This window comes from Arvicanthis niloticus, chromosome 1 (genome assembly GCF_011762505.2).
Source record: "Arvicanthis niloticus isolate mArvNil1 chromosome 1, mArvNil1.pat.X, whole genome shotgun sequence".
Taxonomy (NCBI): domain Eukaryota; kingdom Metazoa; phylum Chordata; class Mammalia; order Rodentia; family Muridae; genus Arvicanthis; species Arvicanthis niloticus.
Genome location: NC_047658.1, coordinates 27959140 through 27975658, shown reverse-complemented (window position 1 = coordinate 27975658; position 16519 = coordinate 27959140). Strand labels below are relative to the sequence as shown.

The 16519-nt window shown below is 38.6% G+C and overlaps 1 protein-coding gene across 2 annotated transcripts in view; it reads right to left on the bottom strand.

Annotated features, from left to right (window-relative positions):
* Herc2 (HECT and RLD domain containing E3 ubiquitin protein ligase 2) overlaps positions 1-16519 on the bottom strand; it is a 174946-nt gene that overhangs the window by 93756 nt on the left and 64671 nt on the right. For both annotated transcript variants that reach the window (XM_034490041.2, XM_076935171.1), the window contains exons 24-35: positions 15497-15667; positions 14782-14885; positions 13508-13658; positions 11256-11470; positions 10907-11039; positions 10674-10801; positions 10391-10586; positions 5692-5825; positions 5022-5195; positions 4812-4948; positions 4513-4664; positions 3404-3595 (exon numbers count right to left, since the gene is read on the bottom strand). In XM_034490041.2, coding sequence (XP_034345932.1) covers positions 3404-3595; positions 4513-4664; positions 4812-4948; positions 5022-5195; positions 5692-5825; positions 10391-10586; positions 10674-10801; positions 10907-11039; positions 11256-11470; positions 13508-13658; positions 14782-14885; positions 15497-15667 — 1887 coding nt within the window. The remainder of the gene's footprint in view (positions 1-3403; positions 3596-4512; positions 4665-4811; positions 4949-5021; positions 5196-5691; positions 5826-10390; positions 10587-10673; positions 10802-10906; positions 11040-11255; positions 11471-13507; positions 13659-14781; positions 14886-15496; positions 15668-16519) is intronic.

Genomic DNA, 16519 nt, shown 5'->3' with positions numbered 1-16519 from the left:
GTAACCCAAATTTGGACCTAACAAAGAACGCCAGCTTAAGTAGCTTCTATTTACCCAGGTTTTACTGTATTAAGGGCTAATAAACTCCTATCTTGGGTCTTTCTTCATGGAATGTTTGTTTGAGTCTTTGGAATGTGCTCTTCCCTGAATGTGTCCCTGGGGGAAGTTAATGTTAGAGATTAAAACCAAAATCAGAGCTTTTTATTAATTTTACGTTTCTACAGAAGCAGGCCTAAACAGATACAAAAAGACTGAAATAATCTCTTGCATTCTATCAGATCACCACGGACTAAGGCTGGTCTTCAATAATAACAAATACAATGGAAAGCCCACATATACATGGAAACTGAATAACGCTCTACTCAATGATGACTTGGTCAAAGAAGCAATAAAGAAAGAAATTAAAGACTTTTTAGAATTTAATGAAAATGAAGGCTCATCATACCAAAACTTATGGGACACAATGAAAGCAGTGCTAAGGGGAAAGTTCATAGCTCTAAGTGTCTACAAAAAGAAAGAGCATACACTAGCAACTTGACAGCACACCTGAAAGCTCTAGAACAAAAAGAAGCAAATACACCCAAGAGTAGTAGAAGGCAGGAAATAATCAAACTCAGGGCTGAAATCAACCATCTAGAAACAGAAAGAACTATACAAAGTATCAACAAAACCAGGAGCTGGTCTTTGAGAAAATCAAGAAGATAGATAATCCCTTAGCCAGACTAACCAGAGGGCACAGAGTCAGTATGAAAATTAATAAACTTAGAACTGAAAAGGAAGACATAACAACAGAAACTGAAGAAATTCAAAAAAAATCATTAGATCCTACTACAAAAGCTTATAATCAACAAAACTGGAAAATCTGGATAAAATGGAAATTTTTCTAGACAGATACCAGGTACCAAAGTTAAATCAGGAGCAAATAAATGATCTAAACAGTCCTATAACCCCTAAAGAAATAGCAGCAGTCATTAAAAGTCTCCCCACCAAAAAAAGCCCAAGACCAGATGGTTTTGGTGCAGAATTCTATCAGACCTTCAAGGAAGACCTACATACCAATTCTCTTCAAACTATTCCACAAAATAGAAACAGGAGGAACTCTACCCAATTCGTTCTATGAAGCCATAATCATGCTCAGATCTAAACCTCACAAAGACCCAACAACAAAAGAGAATTTCAGACCAATCTTCTTTATGAATACTGATGCAAAAATACTCAATGAAATTCTCGCAAACCGAATCCAAGAACACATCAAAACAATCATCCATCATCAAGTAGGCTTTATCTCAGGAATGCAGAGATGGTTCAATATCAGAAATCCATCAATGTAAATATACTATATAAACAAACTCAAAGAAAAAAAACCCACATGATACCTCACTAGATGCTGAGAATGCATTTGATAAAATTCAACATCCCTTCACAGTAAAAGTCTTGAAAAGATCAGGAATTCAAGGCCCATACCTAAACATAGTAAAAGCAATATACAGAAAGCCAGTAGCCAACATCAAACTAAATGGAGAGAAACTTGAAACAATCCCACTAAGATCGGGGACTAGACAAGGCTGCCCACTCTCCCCCTACCTATTCAATATAGTACTGGAAGTCCTAGCCAGAGCAATTAGACAACAAAAGGAAGTCAAAGGGATACAAATAGGAAAGGAAGAAGTCAAAATTTCACTATTTGCAGATGATATGATAGTATACTTAAGTGACCCCAAAACTTCCACCAGAGAACTCCTAAACCTGATAAACAACTTCAGCAAAGTGGCTGGTTATTAAATCAACTCTAACAAATCAGTAGCCTTCCTCTACTCAAGAAATTAGGGAAATGATACCCTTCACAATAGTCACAAAATAATATAAAATACCTTGGTGTGAATCTAACCAAGCAAGTGAAAGATCTGTATGACAAGAACTTCAAGACTCTGAAGAAAGAAATCAAACATCTCAGAAAATGGAAAGATCTCCAATGCTCATGGATTAGCAAGATTAATATAGTGAAAATGGCCATCTTGCCAAAAGCAATCTACAGATTCAATGCAATTAAAATCCCAACTCAATTCTTCACAGAGTTAGAGAAATTCTCAAATTCATTTGGAATAACAAAAAACCCAGGATAGCAAAAACTATTCTCAACAATAAAAGAACTTCTGGAGGAATTACCATCCCTGACCTCAAGCTGTACTACAGAGCAGTAGTGATAAAAACTGCATGGTATTGGTACAGAGACAGGCAGGAAGATCAATGAAATAGAATTGAAGACCCAGAAATAAACCCACACACCTATGGTCACTTGATCTTTGACAAAGGAGCTAAAACAAAGGACAGCATTTTCAACAAATGGTGCTGGTTCAACTGGAGGTCAGCATGTAGAAGAATGCAAACCGATCCATTCTCATCTCCTTGTACAAAGCTCAAGTCCAAGTGGATAAAGGAACTTCACATAAAACCAGATACACTGAAACTAATAGCAGAGAAGGTGGGGAAGACCCTCGAATGCTTAGGCACAGGGGAAAAGTTCCTGAACAGAACACCAATGGCTTATGCTCTAAGATCAAGAATTGACAAATGGGACCTCATAAAATTACGAAGTTTCTGTAAGACAAAGGACACTGTAAAAGTATCCTTTTACACTGACAAAAAGGCAATCAACAGATTGGGAAAAGATCTTTACCACATACGATAGAGGGCTAATATCCAATATATAAAAAGAACTCAAGAATTAGACTCCAGACAACCAAATAAGCCTATTAAAAATGGGGTACAGAGCTAAACAAAGAATTCTTAACTGAGAAAGATCAAATGGCCGAAATTTTCAACATCCTTAGTCATCAGGGAAATACAAATCAAAACAACCCTGAGATTCCACCTCACACCAGTCAGAATGGCTAAGACCAAAAACTCAGGTGATAGCAGATTCTTGCTAAGATGTGGAAAAAGAGGAATCCTCCATTTTTGTGGGACTGCAAGCTAGTACAACTATTCTGGAAATCAGTCTGGCTGTTCCTCAGGTAACTGGACATAGTACTACCTGAGGACCCAGTTATACCACTCCTGGACATATACCCAGAAGATGCTCCAACATATAACAAGGACATATGTTCCTCTATGTTCATAGCAGCCTTATTTATAATAGCCAGACGCTGGAAAGAACCCAGATGTCCTTCAGCAGAAGAATGGATACAAAAAATGTGAAATCCTGTCTTAAAAAACAAAGCAACAAGATCAAAAAGAAAAATAAAGAAAAAAAAATATTAATGTCCCTAATGTTTTTCAGTTACAAACTCAACACATTTTAAAGGCTTGCTTTTATGTTATATGTATTTTACTACAATATTTTATTAAAGGAAAAAACACCAGTTACATTTTTCTAAAGGACCCAAAGCCAATTCCAACCTACCGATCAGCCTTAGGGCTGTCTGTGTGAGTGCCAGCGTGCCTGAGTTGAGCAGGAGGTCAAGGTTGTTTGCACCATGCTGCAGGGTAAGCATGCTGAGCATCACCAGAAGAAATCGAGCTTGTGGGATGGTACCCAGACTTGGTCCCGCCGGGTTCTCATTGGTAATGGTTTGTAGGGGAACAGGCTGGATACCTAACAAACATAAACATTCGTTTGAATTGCTTATTTTGGGGTACAATACACACACTCACACATACACACTGCAGTTTGGTTATTAATTACTTGTTCATTTCTATATCTTTTTTTTTTTTTTTTTTTTGAAAATTGAGTTTCCGCATAATGTGGTTAGGGTAGATCTATTTTATTTTGTGATAGTTCCATTATCTACATTACACACACTGCTGTCTTCAATATACAGTACAAAGGGGGTAAATTAAAAGTCAGCTCAGTAATAAATTCTAGTACAATTTTCACCAGCGCACTGTAGGTAGACCTCTGTGAGTTGAAGGCCAACCTGGTCTAAATACTGAGTTCCAGGCCAGCAAAGGCTACATAGTAAAACCCTGATTCATAGTAAGATCCAAAAAACAAAATGAAACAACAAAAAATTGCAAACAAATACCAATTTAAAAGTTTGGGGATAAGCACCCCAAAGTGTGGCACTCCATATTATACAATAGCACCCTAAAGTTTAAAAACAGTATTATGGTGTTTTCTAAACATCTTTGGTCATCTTTCACTTTACTACCAAACAACAAATCTTATTATTTCTCTACAGATACTCAAATTATCTAAAAGAAAAGTATTAGTTTAGGACACTAGCACCTATAGTATATGGTACAACACTCCTAAAAATGTAGTTTTCAGAATATTTTGAGATTATTTATTTTGTCAAGTTTTTTAAAGTTTTATTCTCAATCTTATTTTTAAAAAAATGGCTAAAAGCACCTAAGATTATTGACCTGTTGAACAAATTTCTAAAGCAAAAAGTAACCTCTTTGAAAATTTAAACAATATATATATATATATATAGCACTACAATCACAGTCATTACCATAATATCAGTTTTAAAATAGAGCTTTCTAATTATCACTTTTTGTTTAGCTCACCCAGCTCTTTAAACTTGGCACTTGCATCCATTAGAACAGAACGAATATTCTGAACTGCCCAAGCATACAGCTTGCCAAAAGTCACTTCCAGCAACATCCGATTAAACGGTGGGATCAAATCCACATCCCTCAAACAGTCCGTAAGTGGTTCCCTTTCAAATAAAAAAAAAATAAAATAAAAAAAAAAAAAAAAAAAAAAACAGAATTTGACTCGGGACATTGCCAGACTTTTAACTTCAAAAGAACATTACTGCATTGTCAAAATTCCCATTTTGAGAAAAAATTTTATAAAGCTTTACCCTATATCAATTCCTTCAGGAATAAGTCTTTGCCATCCACAAAACATAGCATACTGCACAGAAGGAAGTAAAAAACTTTTGGCTGCAAGTTTCAGAATTGTATCTATCCCTTCCAGACGAACCTCTGCTCTCTCCAACTGCAAAACAACAACATTTATATTCAGTGCTCTATCTGACTCAATGAAAGAATCGTGTCACAGAAAGTCTTACCTGTTTTAGTAGGCACTTCCGCATTTTTTCCACATCTACTGGCTCTTCTTTAAGGGCAAATTCAACAATTGTATTGAGGAGTGCAGACTGTGGGTAAAGGCCCTGCACATTTTGCTTTAACCATTTATATTTATGAACCCCTGTAACTGTATTCAACAATGGTTGCCATTTATCCTAACAAAAAAGAACAATATAAACCATTAGTTTACCTTATTACCATGTACTATAAAAGTTCTTTGAATATAAATAAGATACAAATAGTTCTGTTATTTGTTCATTAGGACTACAACCCAAAACACTGTAACACAAGCTTGGAAAGCACTGTCACTGATATTTTGAATTGATTAAATAACAGATATTACTTTTAAAAATATAATAGTCAGTAACCAATAGTTTCTCAAGCAAATATGAAAATGAATGAATGACAAAAAAAGAAAAGGAAAAAAAAGAAGAAATACTGAACCCAAAACAAAAGGAAGTAGTTTTCCAGCAGTGTGACTAGACAGAACACTGTCAGCCAAGTTTACTATGCAGTCTGGTACCATACTTGTAACAGCAACACAACATACTCACTACTGTACAGGTACTCAGTACAACAGCATGGTACCAGAGATTCATTTGTGTGTAGTATTTCTATAACACAATCTAAGAATCACAGAACATACTTCACCTTGGGAGACTTCATGGAAATGGGTCTTTTGTCTACATTTATAGGACTATGAGGCAAAACACAAGCTTCTTCTAAGTCACTCTCTTCATTTCCAATTTTTTCTTCACCATCAGTAGATTCTGGTTTCTTAGGAACTGTAATTAAAAGCATAAAAATCATTTCTATAACTTTTAATTAAGAAATACTTTAATGTGCAAGAATGAGTAAATTGGGGTTTTTGTCAGTTTGACAGATGCCTCCCAAGACTGGCCTATGGGCAACCACTAGGGCATTCTTTTAATAAGTGACTGATGTGGGAGATCCCAGAGCACCCCATCCCTGGGATGGTGGTCTTGGGATCTGCAAAAAAAATGAGCTGAGCAAGTCATGAGAAGCAAGCCAGTAATCAGCACTTTTCCATTGCCTGTTTCAGTTGCCCTCTCCAGATTCCACTTGAAGTTCCTGTCCTGACCTCCCTCCATGACAGAGTGTGACTTGAAAGTTGTAAGATGAAATAAACCCTTTCCTCTCCAAATTGCTTCTGGTCATAGTGTTTTATCATCGCAGCAGAAAGAGAAAGAATGTTAGATATTTTCTTTTAAAAAAGTACAGAATAGCACCATCAGCTGTAATGCTCAAACGACAAAAGTAGAAACTATCACAGTGAGTCTCTCATGGTATCTAGAAACAACACTCTGCCATATCATTCAAAGGACAGAAGAAGTGAGACACTGCAACAGAGAAGAGCTCTCATGAAGAGCAAGCCTCTCCTAAAGAGCAAGGGTGAGTGAGTAACTAAGTGTCTGAGGCCATGCATTTCTTTGTAAATGCACAACCCTACAGTTTCTATAGCACAAAGCGCAGATCCGGATGACATGAATATAAACAGGGGGAGGCAGGAAGGAACTGCTGCTAGAGCTCAGCAGAAAAGGCATGTGCTGCCAACCCGGGCACTGGGAGTTTAATCCCTGGAACCCACGTGGTAGTGACAGACTCTTGCAAGCTGTCCTCTGACCTTCACAAGTGTGCCCTGGCACTTGGGCCCACATGCACATGTGTCACACATAACAAATATTTTTTAAAATTACACTTTTATTTATGCAAGTTGCAATTTAAATTTCATGAAATTTCATGTGTCAACATGTTATCTTTTTTATGGCTTCTTACAATTTAAAATTGGAAACAGCCAATCTTAGCAAATAAACAGGGCAAAGACAGCAACAAGCCACATTTGGCCTCCAGTCCCTGCTTGTCCTTGCTGGTCTCCTGCATGATTCTTAACCATCAGTGTATAAATAAACTGCATGCCTCTTCTGCTAGCCTCTTTAGTTAAGAACACTTCTATTGAATTTGCATAATACTATGTGGTATTTCTTCCCTGTCTTAATCTCTTTACGGTTTTTAGCTTAATTCTGTTCAATATATAATATAAAAAAAGGACAATATACATAGGCATAAAGTAATAACAAAGCAGTACTGAATTGTCCAAACCCTGCAAGTTAAGAAAAGTATGGGGCTGGAGAGATGGCTCAGCCGTTAAAGGCTAGGCTCACAACCAAAAATATAAGAAAAGTATGTTTGGTTGGAGAAATGGTTCTTCAGTGAAGAACACTAGATACTCATCCAGAAGACCCAGGTTCAATTCCTAGAATCCACATGGCAACTCATCATTGTCTGTAACCCCAGTTCCAGTGTATCTAGCATCCTCTTCTGGTCTTCAGGAGCAACAGGCATTCATGTGGTACACAAACATACATGTAAACAAAACACCCATACATATAAAATAATGATTTCTTAAAAGAAAAAAGGAGAAAGGGAGGGAGGGAAGGAAGGAGGGAGGGAGGGAGGGAGGGAGGGAGGGAGGGAGGGAGGGAGGGAGGGAAGGAAGGAAGGAAGGAAGGAAGGAAGGAAGGAAGGATGGATGGATGGATGGATGCATGCATGCATGCATGCATGCATAAGCACTAAGCCCCAACAATAGTCTCTTCAAGGCTTCCAGTAGGACTGGGACACCACCCGAGCCACCAAACTTTTGACCTACAATTTGTCCTGCCAGCAAGATCCACTAGGGTAAAGTGGCACAGTATTTGTGGTAGTGGCCCACCAATGACTGGTCCAACTTGAATCCCACGACAGGAGGGGGAATCAAGCCTGACACTGCTTGGATAGCCAGGAACCAAAGGCTGGATAGCCCAGAGACCTAGAATAGAACCAAACTCAACTGTCAAAAAAAAAAAAAAAAAGTCAATGAAATGACTTAATGATACTCTGCTATACTTTTAGACTGGAGCCTAACATAATCATCATCTGAGAGGCTTCATTCAGCAAATAATGGGACCAGATGTAGAGTCTCACAGCTAAACATTAGTGGAGTTTGGGGGATCCTGCAGAAGAAAGGAAAGAAGGATTGTAGGAGCCAGAGGGTAAAAGACGCCACAAGAAAATGGCCCACAGAATTATACCTGGGCTCATAGGTGCTCACAGAGACTGAACAATCAGAGAGCCTGTATGGGCCTGACCTACGTCTTCTGCATGTATATTGCTTCTGTAGTTTGGTGTTCTTGAGTGGGTCTGTCTCTGACTTTTTTGCCGGCTTTGGGAACATTTTTCCTCCCACCAGGTTGCCTTGTCCAACCATAATATGAGTAGAGGTGCCTACTCTTATTGTAATTTGATATACCATGTTTGGTTGATAACCCTATGAGACCTATCCTTTCCTAAAAGAAAAGGAGGAGTGGATCTCGGGGAGAGGAGAGGTAGGAGGATGGACTGGGAAAACTGTGATCAGAATGTAACATATGAGAGAATAAAAAAAGAAAGAAAAGAGAAAAGAATAGCTTCCCATTAAGAGTGTTTTGGCTGGGTTTGATAGAACACCCCTATAATACACAACCACAAAGGCAGAGTCAGAAAATAAACATAAGACCAGCTTAGGATACATAGCAGGGCCATGTGTCTGAAAGAATGTTTTCATGTACCTGAATCCTAGGGCCATGTGACCAGTTTACTTGGTGTGGTGGTTTCAATATGCTAGCCCATGGGAAGTGGCACATTAGGAGATGTGGCCTTGTTAAAATAGGTAATGGCCTTGTTAGAGGAAGTACATCACTATGCCGGTGGGATTTGAGATCCTATGATTGAGCTCCACCAAAGGCAGAAGAGCCAGTCTTCTCCTGACTACCTTCTAATCAAGAGGTAGAACTCTTGGCTCCTTCTCCAGCAGTGTGTCTGCCTGGACACTGCCATGCTTCCTACCATAATGGACTGAACTTCTGAATCTGTAAGCCAGCCCCAATTAAATGTTGTCCCTTTTAAGAGTTGCCTTGGTCATGAAGTCTCTTCTCAGCAATGGAAACCCTAACTAAGACACCTGGATAGGTGATATTAGATTGTGACTTAAAGAGATGATCTAATTTTGCTCTAGGGCATTGGAATCTGAGTAACTGATGTCAATCACACAAGTCCTGCCTGCTTACTGGTTCTTATAGTCATCAACAGAAACGTTGGACACCAAGGTTCAAGAAAGTTTTCCTGATAGACAATAGCACTGTGAGAACTAAGAAGGTCCACACGAGATCCCATAGCAAGGATGCACTGGAAGCTGTGCCAGATTTGCTCTCATCTTCCTCACATATATCCTCACCTTTGTTAATATCCTTTTGTATCCTTCTGCAGTGATCAATCCTAACTGTCAGCATGAGTGCACGTTATCAAGTCTGACAATGTACTGGGGACATGGCTCAATACCAGTATCATCAACCATTTCTACAAGTTAATTTCGTTAAAAGTGAGTTGGAATACAGAGGGAAAGGAAAGAAATGGCGGGCAAGGAAAGGAAGACAGAAAATAGGGAAAAGAAAAAAGCAAAGAGAAAGGGATTAGGGAGGAAAAAGGGAGAGGTTAGTAGGAAGAAGGGGGTAGAAGGGAAGGAAGAAGGAATAAGAGATGGAGAAGAGGAAAGGGATAAGAAGGGGAGAGAAAAAGGAAAGGAGGAAAGAAAGGAATGGAATGGAGTAGAAGAAGAAGGAAAGGGAGGAACCAGCTTCTAAGATCACACAGTAAGTCTAGACACACATAAGGAAGTCAGGGTCTCCAGAGACATGAGGTAACTGAGTTTGAGACACGCCTGAGATCTGGCTATGACCTCACTGTCCACAGTGTCAATTCCTATGGTCTACTGTGGTCCAGAAATACTTTTATCTGTCTTGAGTTTGAGGAAAGAATTACTATATCCAGGTAAGCTCACTATATTCAACAGTAATAAATATGCTGCTTTATTATTACACTCATCTCATACTGAGCCATATTTATTGCACTTGATATTACCTGCAGTTTTGAGCACCCACTGAAGGTCCTCAAAACTGCAGATAATACCCAGCACAATATATAAGATAGAGGAGGGAAACTATTATACTCAGTACTTCAAAACAACAACAAAACATTTTCTTATAAAAGTAGTAATATCAAATCATAAGATAAAATGTTCCAATAATCTCATTACCAGGATAATGTTATGAATTTTTCTTATCAACTTACTAAAATAATCAAGACTGTTGTATTCAATAACAAATATACATAAATACTATGACAATACATGGAAATACCACAGGCATTCTGATACATGCCAGTTATCAAAAACTTCCCTCTGATAGCACAGACTCAGCCAAAGGCTTAGATAGAATACACTGTAACAATATATTCTAACATTTTACATTATTACCTCTCTTTTTCCTTCTTTCTCGAATGATCTTTTGAGCTATCCTCCTCCAACGGGGTAATGAGCCTAACAGCTTAAACTTAGACATTATAGAGAGGTCACTACAAACGGCAGGCCTCAATTCATTGAAGAGAAATCTCAAGCGTTCAATGACAGGAGCACACACCTCCTTGTAGGAACGGCCCTGTTCTTGATGAGTCTGCCAAGATAAATAGGGAAACAGACTTAACAGTAAGAATTTGGCAACTGTCTACACAGCACAGAAAAAGAATTAAAATCCAATCACCTTAATGAGTGAGCATTTTGCTTGGTAGACAACTCTACACACATCCACCACAGATTTAGGCAATGTTCTGTGCTTTACTTGCTCAATACCAAGTGTACCTACATGAACTAAAGATAATGCCACGTGACCTGTAAAAGACATTTTGTGAAAGGCAAGGTAAGAATTAATGTATAACACATGCCATCGGAAAAGTCTACAATGTAATTAAAACACATAAATACTGAGGTCTGTACCTAAATCTTCGTGTTTTAGGAGGCAGCATAACAGAAGACGGCCAACCTCTTCCACAGGATGCTCAGGAGGAAATGTGATTGGTGTGGTCAAGTGGCACTGTCTACAGTACCTTTCAATTTGACACAGAAAGTCCTGTGAGAAGAAGGGTCAGAGGTAACCTCAGAGCCAAGAGTCAATCTTCACAAACCCTAACATGCCACAGCTTTTACCCAACTTTTTGCAACAGATGATCTATATCTCACGTTTATGAATGCAGAATCAATTTATCACCTCAAAACTAAATCCCCAAATAACAAAGTTGTGCTGTGTTGAAGATACAGAATGGTACGTCAGAAGAATCTAGCTCACCTTCACATTGTAGTCCTGGATGTTATTGTCTGCGATGGCTTGCAGGAATGCCTGAGAATGATCACCCAAGGCCCATCTGTGAGAACACAGTCGGGATTTGCTGATGGGTGTGCCCCCAGGAGAGCTACAGTGGTCCTCATCTTTTTCTTCGTTATAGCTGTAGTGAATCTGGCTGGTCTGTAGACCCCCAGAGAAAATCGATGACTGCAGCCACTCTAGAAAAATGTGTAAGTATTCATTAAAGAGAAACTGAAGTAACCTCTTCAGAAATACACACTATAATAAAATAAAATCCAGAACTGAATACTCAATTTTAAAAAGGAAATTCAGTATCATTCATCTTAAGTTACTAACATACTTACATTCTCTACACTAGAAGTTTCTGATTGCCCATTACACCTAAGGATGATGTGATGGTTTGTTTGAACCATCATCTTGACACAAAGTAGAATCACTTGAGAAGAGACTTCCTATACTATAAGAGACTGTCTAGATCAGATGGACCCTAGAACATTTTTGACAGATTGCCTTCACTGCATCTACTGACCTGGGAAGACCTAGGCTCATGAGTGACACCATTCTCAGGATTTGGGTCTATGACTGAAATTGCAGACAGTGAGCTGTGTAGTAAGCATGAATGTATTCATTTTCTCTCTGCTTTCAACTGTGTGAGTGATTAGCTACTTTAAGTCCTGCCTGGACTTTCCCATAATGATGGACTGTAACCAGCAACTGTAAGCCAATAAGCCTTTTCTTACCCTCAAGGCTGGGCAGAGGTGTTTTATCTGACAACAGAAACAGAACTAAAATGTATGGCACTAGAACCCAGTGCAGGCTTCACAAGTCTGTGTGCTCTGGTTGGGAAACAGCTTTAACACGTCCCCAAAGAATTCTTACTTTGGGAGCTTAGTCCCCAATATTGTGATGCTAGGATGTGATGAGATCTGTAGGATGTGGGCCCCGTGGAAGGACCTCAGGTAGGTCACTGTGGCTGTGCCCATGGAAGAAATATAGTGCCTACAGGATCCAGATTAGTCATAAAACAATTGCTACAAAAGCCTAAACTTCACTCCTAAATCACACTCTGACTTTCTGTATTACCAGCTAGTCTCATTCACCATGTATAATGTAGCCAAATGGGCCTGTCAATCATGTTACTTAGATTTACTTAGGATTTGTTAACACACCATCTGAAGACTCGGATAGTATGCTTTCACATGGGTAAGCCGCAAAATCTCCCCTTACACAGCTAAGCACTCAACTCCAGTTGTGAAGGAAAGATAGCAGAGGCATATCAAGGGCATGAAGGCAGAAAATCACCACTATACTAAAGAAAGAGGAAGTGACAACTGAGCATTCTGAGTTCTAGAATAAGACAAAGATGCTGAGCACACAGATAAGAAACAGCATGCCTGAAAGATTTCTATAAAGACCATCTTCAATCTGAATTGTTCATAAAACTAAAGAAACAAGACAATACTTTAACAAACCCACAATCAAAAAAAAAAAAAAAATCTTACTGATGGGAAAGCAAAAAACTGGAAAGAAGAGTTATGTGTACTGTTCCATGTGTGAGATGTGGGATCAGGCAAGTCTGACAGGAATATACCTTTTGTTGTGGCAATGAGGAGTATTAATTATAGCTGCTTATGTCTCACTGGAGGAAACCCCACTAGAAAATTACTGGAATGCACATCACTGCAGGTTTTCATTAAGGACTTAATTTATCAGTAAATCTAATCTAGTCTGGTAATCACTCCAGCAATCAAATTTAGGATGCCTTCAGTGCTCTTGGATATCTAGATTTGAAGTACTGGGGAACTTTCACAAATGGCTATATCAATTCTTCTAAAACACAGGCTGAGCTGACCCTAATCACCTTGCTCTATGCAAAAAAATAAGCAAGCACCTTTTATCCTCCAAAGACAAGCTTCTGACCTGGCAGTGGGAAGGGCCCCTCCTGCCAGACTGCACAGTGCCTTCCATTCCTCTAACCCTAGTGTCTTCAAGCCTCTCCTTTGCTGACTTAGGTGAAACTCATCCTCCATTAGTATGACAAGTATCAGGGAGGAATGCAAGAAGTACAGTCTAGTTCACAGGCAGCTTAGCAGGCATGGAGGCCATCCTGCCATCTCCAGACATCCACTCTAAAGGTTCCTGCCCTCCTAAGCATGTCCTTCCCATTAGGCATTTCTGTCCAAAGTACTGCACCGTAAAACTGGTTAACAAAAAAATATTTTTTTTTTTCTTACTGGCGCATTCAACCTCCACAGGAGATAGTGGTGTGCTCATTGCTAAATAGGAAGCATGTAATCCAAGAAGTAGGCCCAGGTTCCTCTCTGTGTCAATCAGAGGTGAAGACAAACTTCCAAGATCTGGTATGGTAACAACTTCTTGGTCAGGCTGGAAAAATTAATTTGTTGGTTCAGAAAACAAAATTAATTAAAATTACAGTATCAAAAAAGACTAGCAGCTTATGTGCCGATCTACTACCACAATCAGAACAAAAAGGTACTTGTTACTACATCCTGTAATGAGTTTCTGTTAGAACAACCATTTAACTGCATCTAAAACACTAGAGAACAAACAAGAGAAAATGAGTAACAGCACTGGGGCATAAAAGAGAAGCATCATTAAATGACTGAACTAGAATATTCCCTTCAAGAATCCAATAGATATTTCAAAATGGCTGTATGTAATGTTTCAGGAAAGGACAACAAATCACTGAGTGCAAAGAAACAATGAGAAATGACAGCAGTAAACATAACAGCAGTATCATTATAGAACAGTAAGCTGTGGCCACACATGGTCATGAAACCAGCCATTCTGTGTAGGAAAAACAAATCAGGTGTACTACATAAACTTTCCAGTCAACTCACACAATGCATGAAGTTCATTCTCCCTTTTATAATAAAATGGCTTAAGCCTCATTTATGGCATTTGCTGACTTTTGTTACCTCTGGATGTCTGGAAGGTCAATTCGAATATGTGAACTCCAATATTCATTAATTTGCGACAAAAACATATTTCTTTCAAAAAAATTACAGTTCTTTCAAAAAATTACAGTTCTATCATTTTTTTAGAAAAGCAAGCTTTTCTAAATTTTTATGTGCCAGGCGGTGATGGCACACACCTTGAATCCCAGCATTCAGAGGGTGGAGACAGGTGGATCTCTGTGAGTTTGAAGCCAGTCTGCTCTGCAGATATCAAATTCTAAGACAGCCAGAGTAACACAAAGAGAAACCCAGTCTCAGGGATGGGGGGAAGATTCTACAAACTGTAAGGCCAAAGTTTAATGTCATGTTTTGGGGAACATTTCTCTATTTCTGGAATGATGTTAACTCTTCAAAACTTGTATATAATAAACCTTAACACATAAAATGCAAATTCATTTACCAAAAAAACCCTAATCCAACTAAACATTTTATGTCCAACTATTAGTATAACTAGGTAAAAAGTCATACCACAACAGGCACATAAGAAGGGCACCTCCTTTATTTCACACAAAGCAGGCACACAGCCTCACCTCCAAATACTGGCCAACACAGAAGGCATGCATGGATTCCTGTGTGTCTTCAAACTGCAAAGCTGCTTCCAAAGCTACCACTGGATCTTCCCCTGCAAACTGAGCTAAAACAACAAGGGAAACAGCAGTATGAGTTCAATGCAGTTTGTTCAGACAGCTCCAGTAGATGGACAGCAGACAGGAAGTGAGTCTGGGTCACTGGCATGGAAGAATCTGTCACTCTCCCAGGCTTGCCTGGAGCAACTCAGGAACTTAGAATAAGTTCTACAAAGTACTAGAAAATAAAAATGCATGATGGGAGGCTGGGCATGGTGGTGCCTGCCTTTAATCCCAGCACTTCGGAAACAAGAGACAGACAGATTTCTGAGTGCAAGTCCAGCCTGGTTTACAAGAATTCCAAGACAGCCAGAGCTACACAGAGAAAACTTCTATCTCAAGATAGATAGATAGATAGATAGATAGATAGATAGATAGATAGATAGATAGACAGACAGACAGAAAGACAAAAAGACAAACAGATAGATAAAACAAGAAGAAGAAAAGCATGATGATGAGAAATTCTTCAACTTGAGCCTAAACTTCTTGTGAAGACAAAACCAAAGTCCCAGATTTTGTTAAATCTGGGGCTAAATTTAAGAAATTCATAAACTGAGGACTCTACTTAAAATCACACATAATGTAATTTTAAACTATGGAATAGAAAGTAAAGCCTTACCCAGTATACTATTTCCTGTTAATGACTGTGTCTGAAAGTCTTTTATATCATACACTTTTCCATCAATTACAGTCCAGAAGCCACCATCTTTATTGTGGTTCTCCAAATCAGCTTTGCGTATCAGAGTCACCTCCTCATTGTTTCTACAGTTCTGACCAGTGAAAAATGACTCTATAGAAATAGAGACCAAACAGCAGTCATCAGATCAAATGTCCCAACAATAAAACTTTTAAAACACAGTATAGATGAAATCTCCAGTAGGAAAAGACTTTTTGTACATGTTTATGGTGTGTTGTGTGCATGTTTGCACATATGTGTAGGTATGTATTTATCCATACATGCATAGGTGTAAGGAAGCCAGAGGTGGATGATGTTGTCTGTTGTCTTCTTAGATCAAAATCAACCAAATTTATTACTGATTGTTGAGTCTGGAGCTAACTTGGTTACTTTAGCTAGTCAGATTGCCCAGATGGTTTCCATATCCATCTCCAAGAAGCTGGGATTACACTCACTAGGCTTTTTTTTTTTTTTTTTTTTTTCTTTTTCTTTTAGGGTTTGGGACAGGATCTCATATCACTATATAGCCTTGGCTGGCCTCAAACTCAGATCTCTGCCTCTCAAGTATGGGGGATTAAAGAAATGCACCTTCACACCTAGCTACCACCAGGCTTTTTTTAAATATGAACGATGGAGATCCAAACTCTGTCCTCATAGGTGCACATGCTTTATCCCCTGAATCATTTCTCATCTCAGGGAAAGCATTTTTAAGGCACAATGAACAACCAAAAAGATTAAGAAATTGATGAAATTAATATTCATTTGTTCATCAGAAAACAATATGAGAAAAAAAATTCTTCAAGAAATAAAGCCAAAGGCTTATTGGATGCAAAGTATATAATTACTTTAAAAAGAAGAAAAATGTGACTAAGACTTGAGTTGGCACTTTGCAAAGAGCACGCTCACTGTTTAACACGCATGTAGAAGTGTATTAAACCTGAACAACAATCTGAAGAAAATTAACTA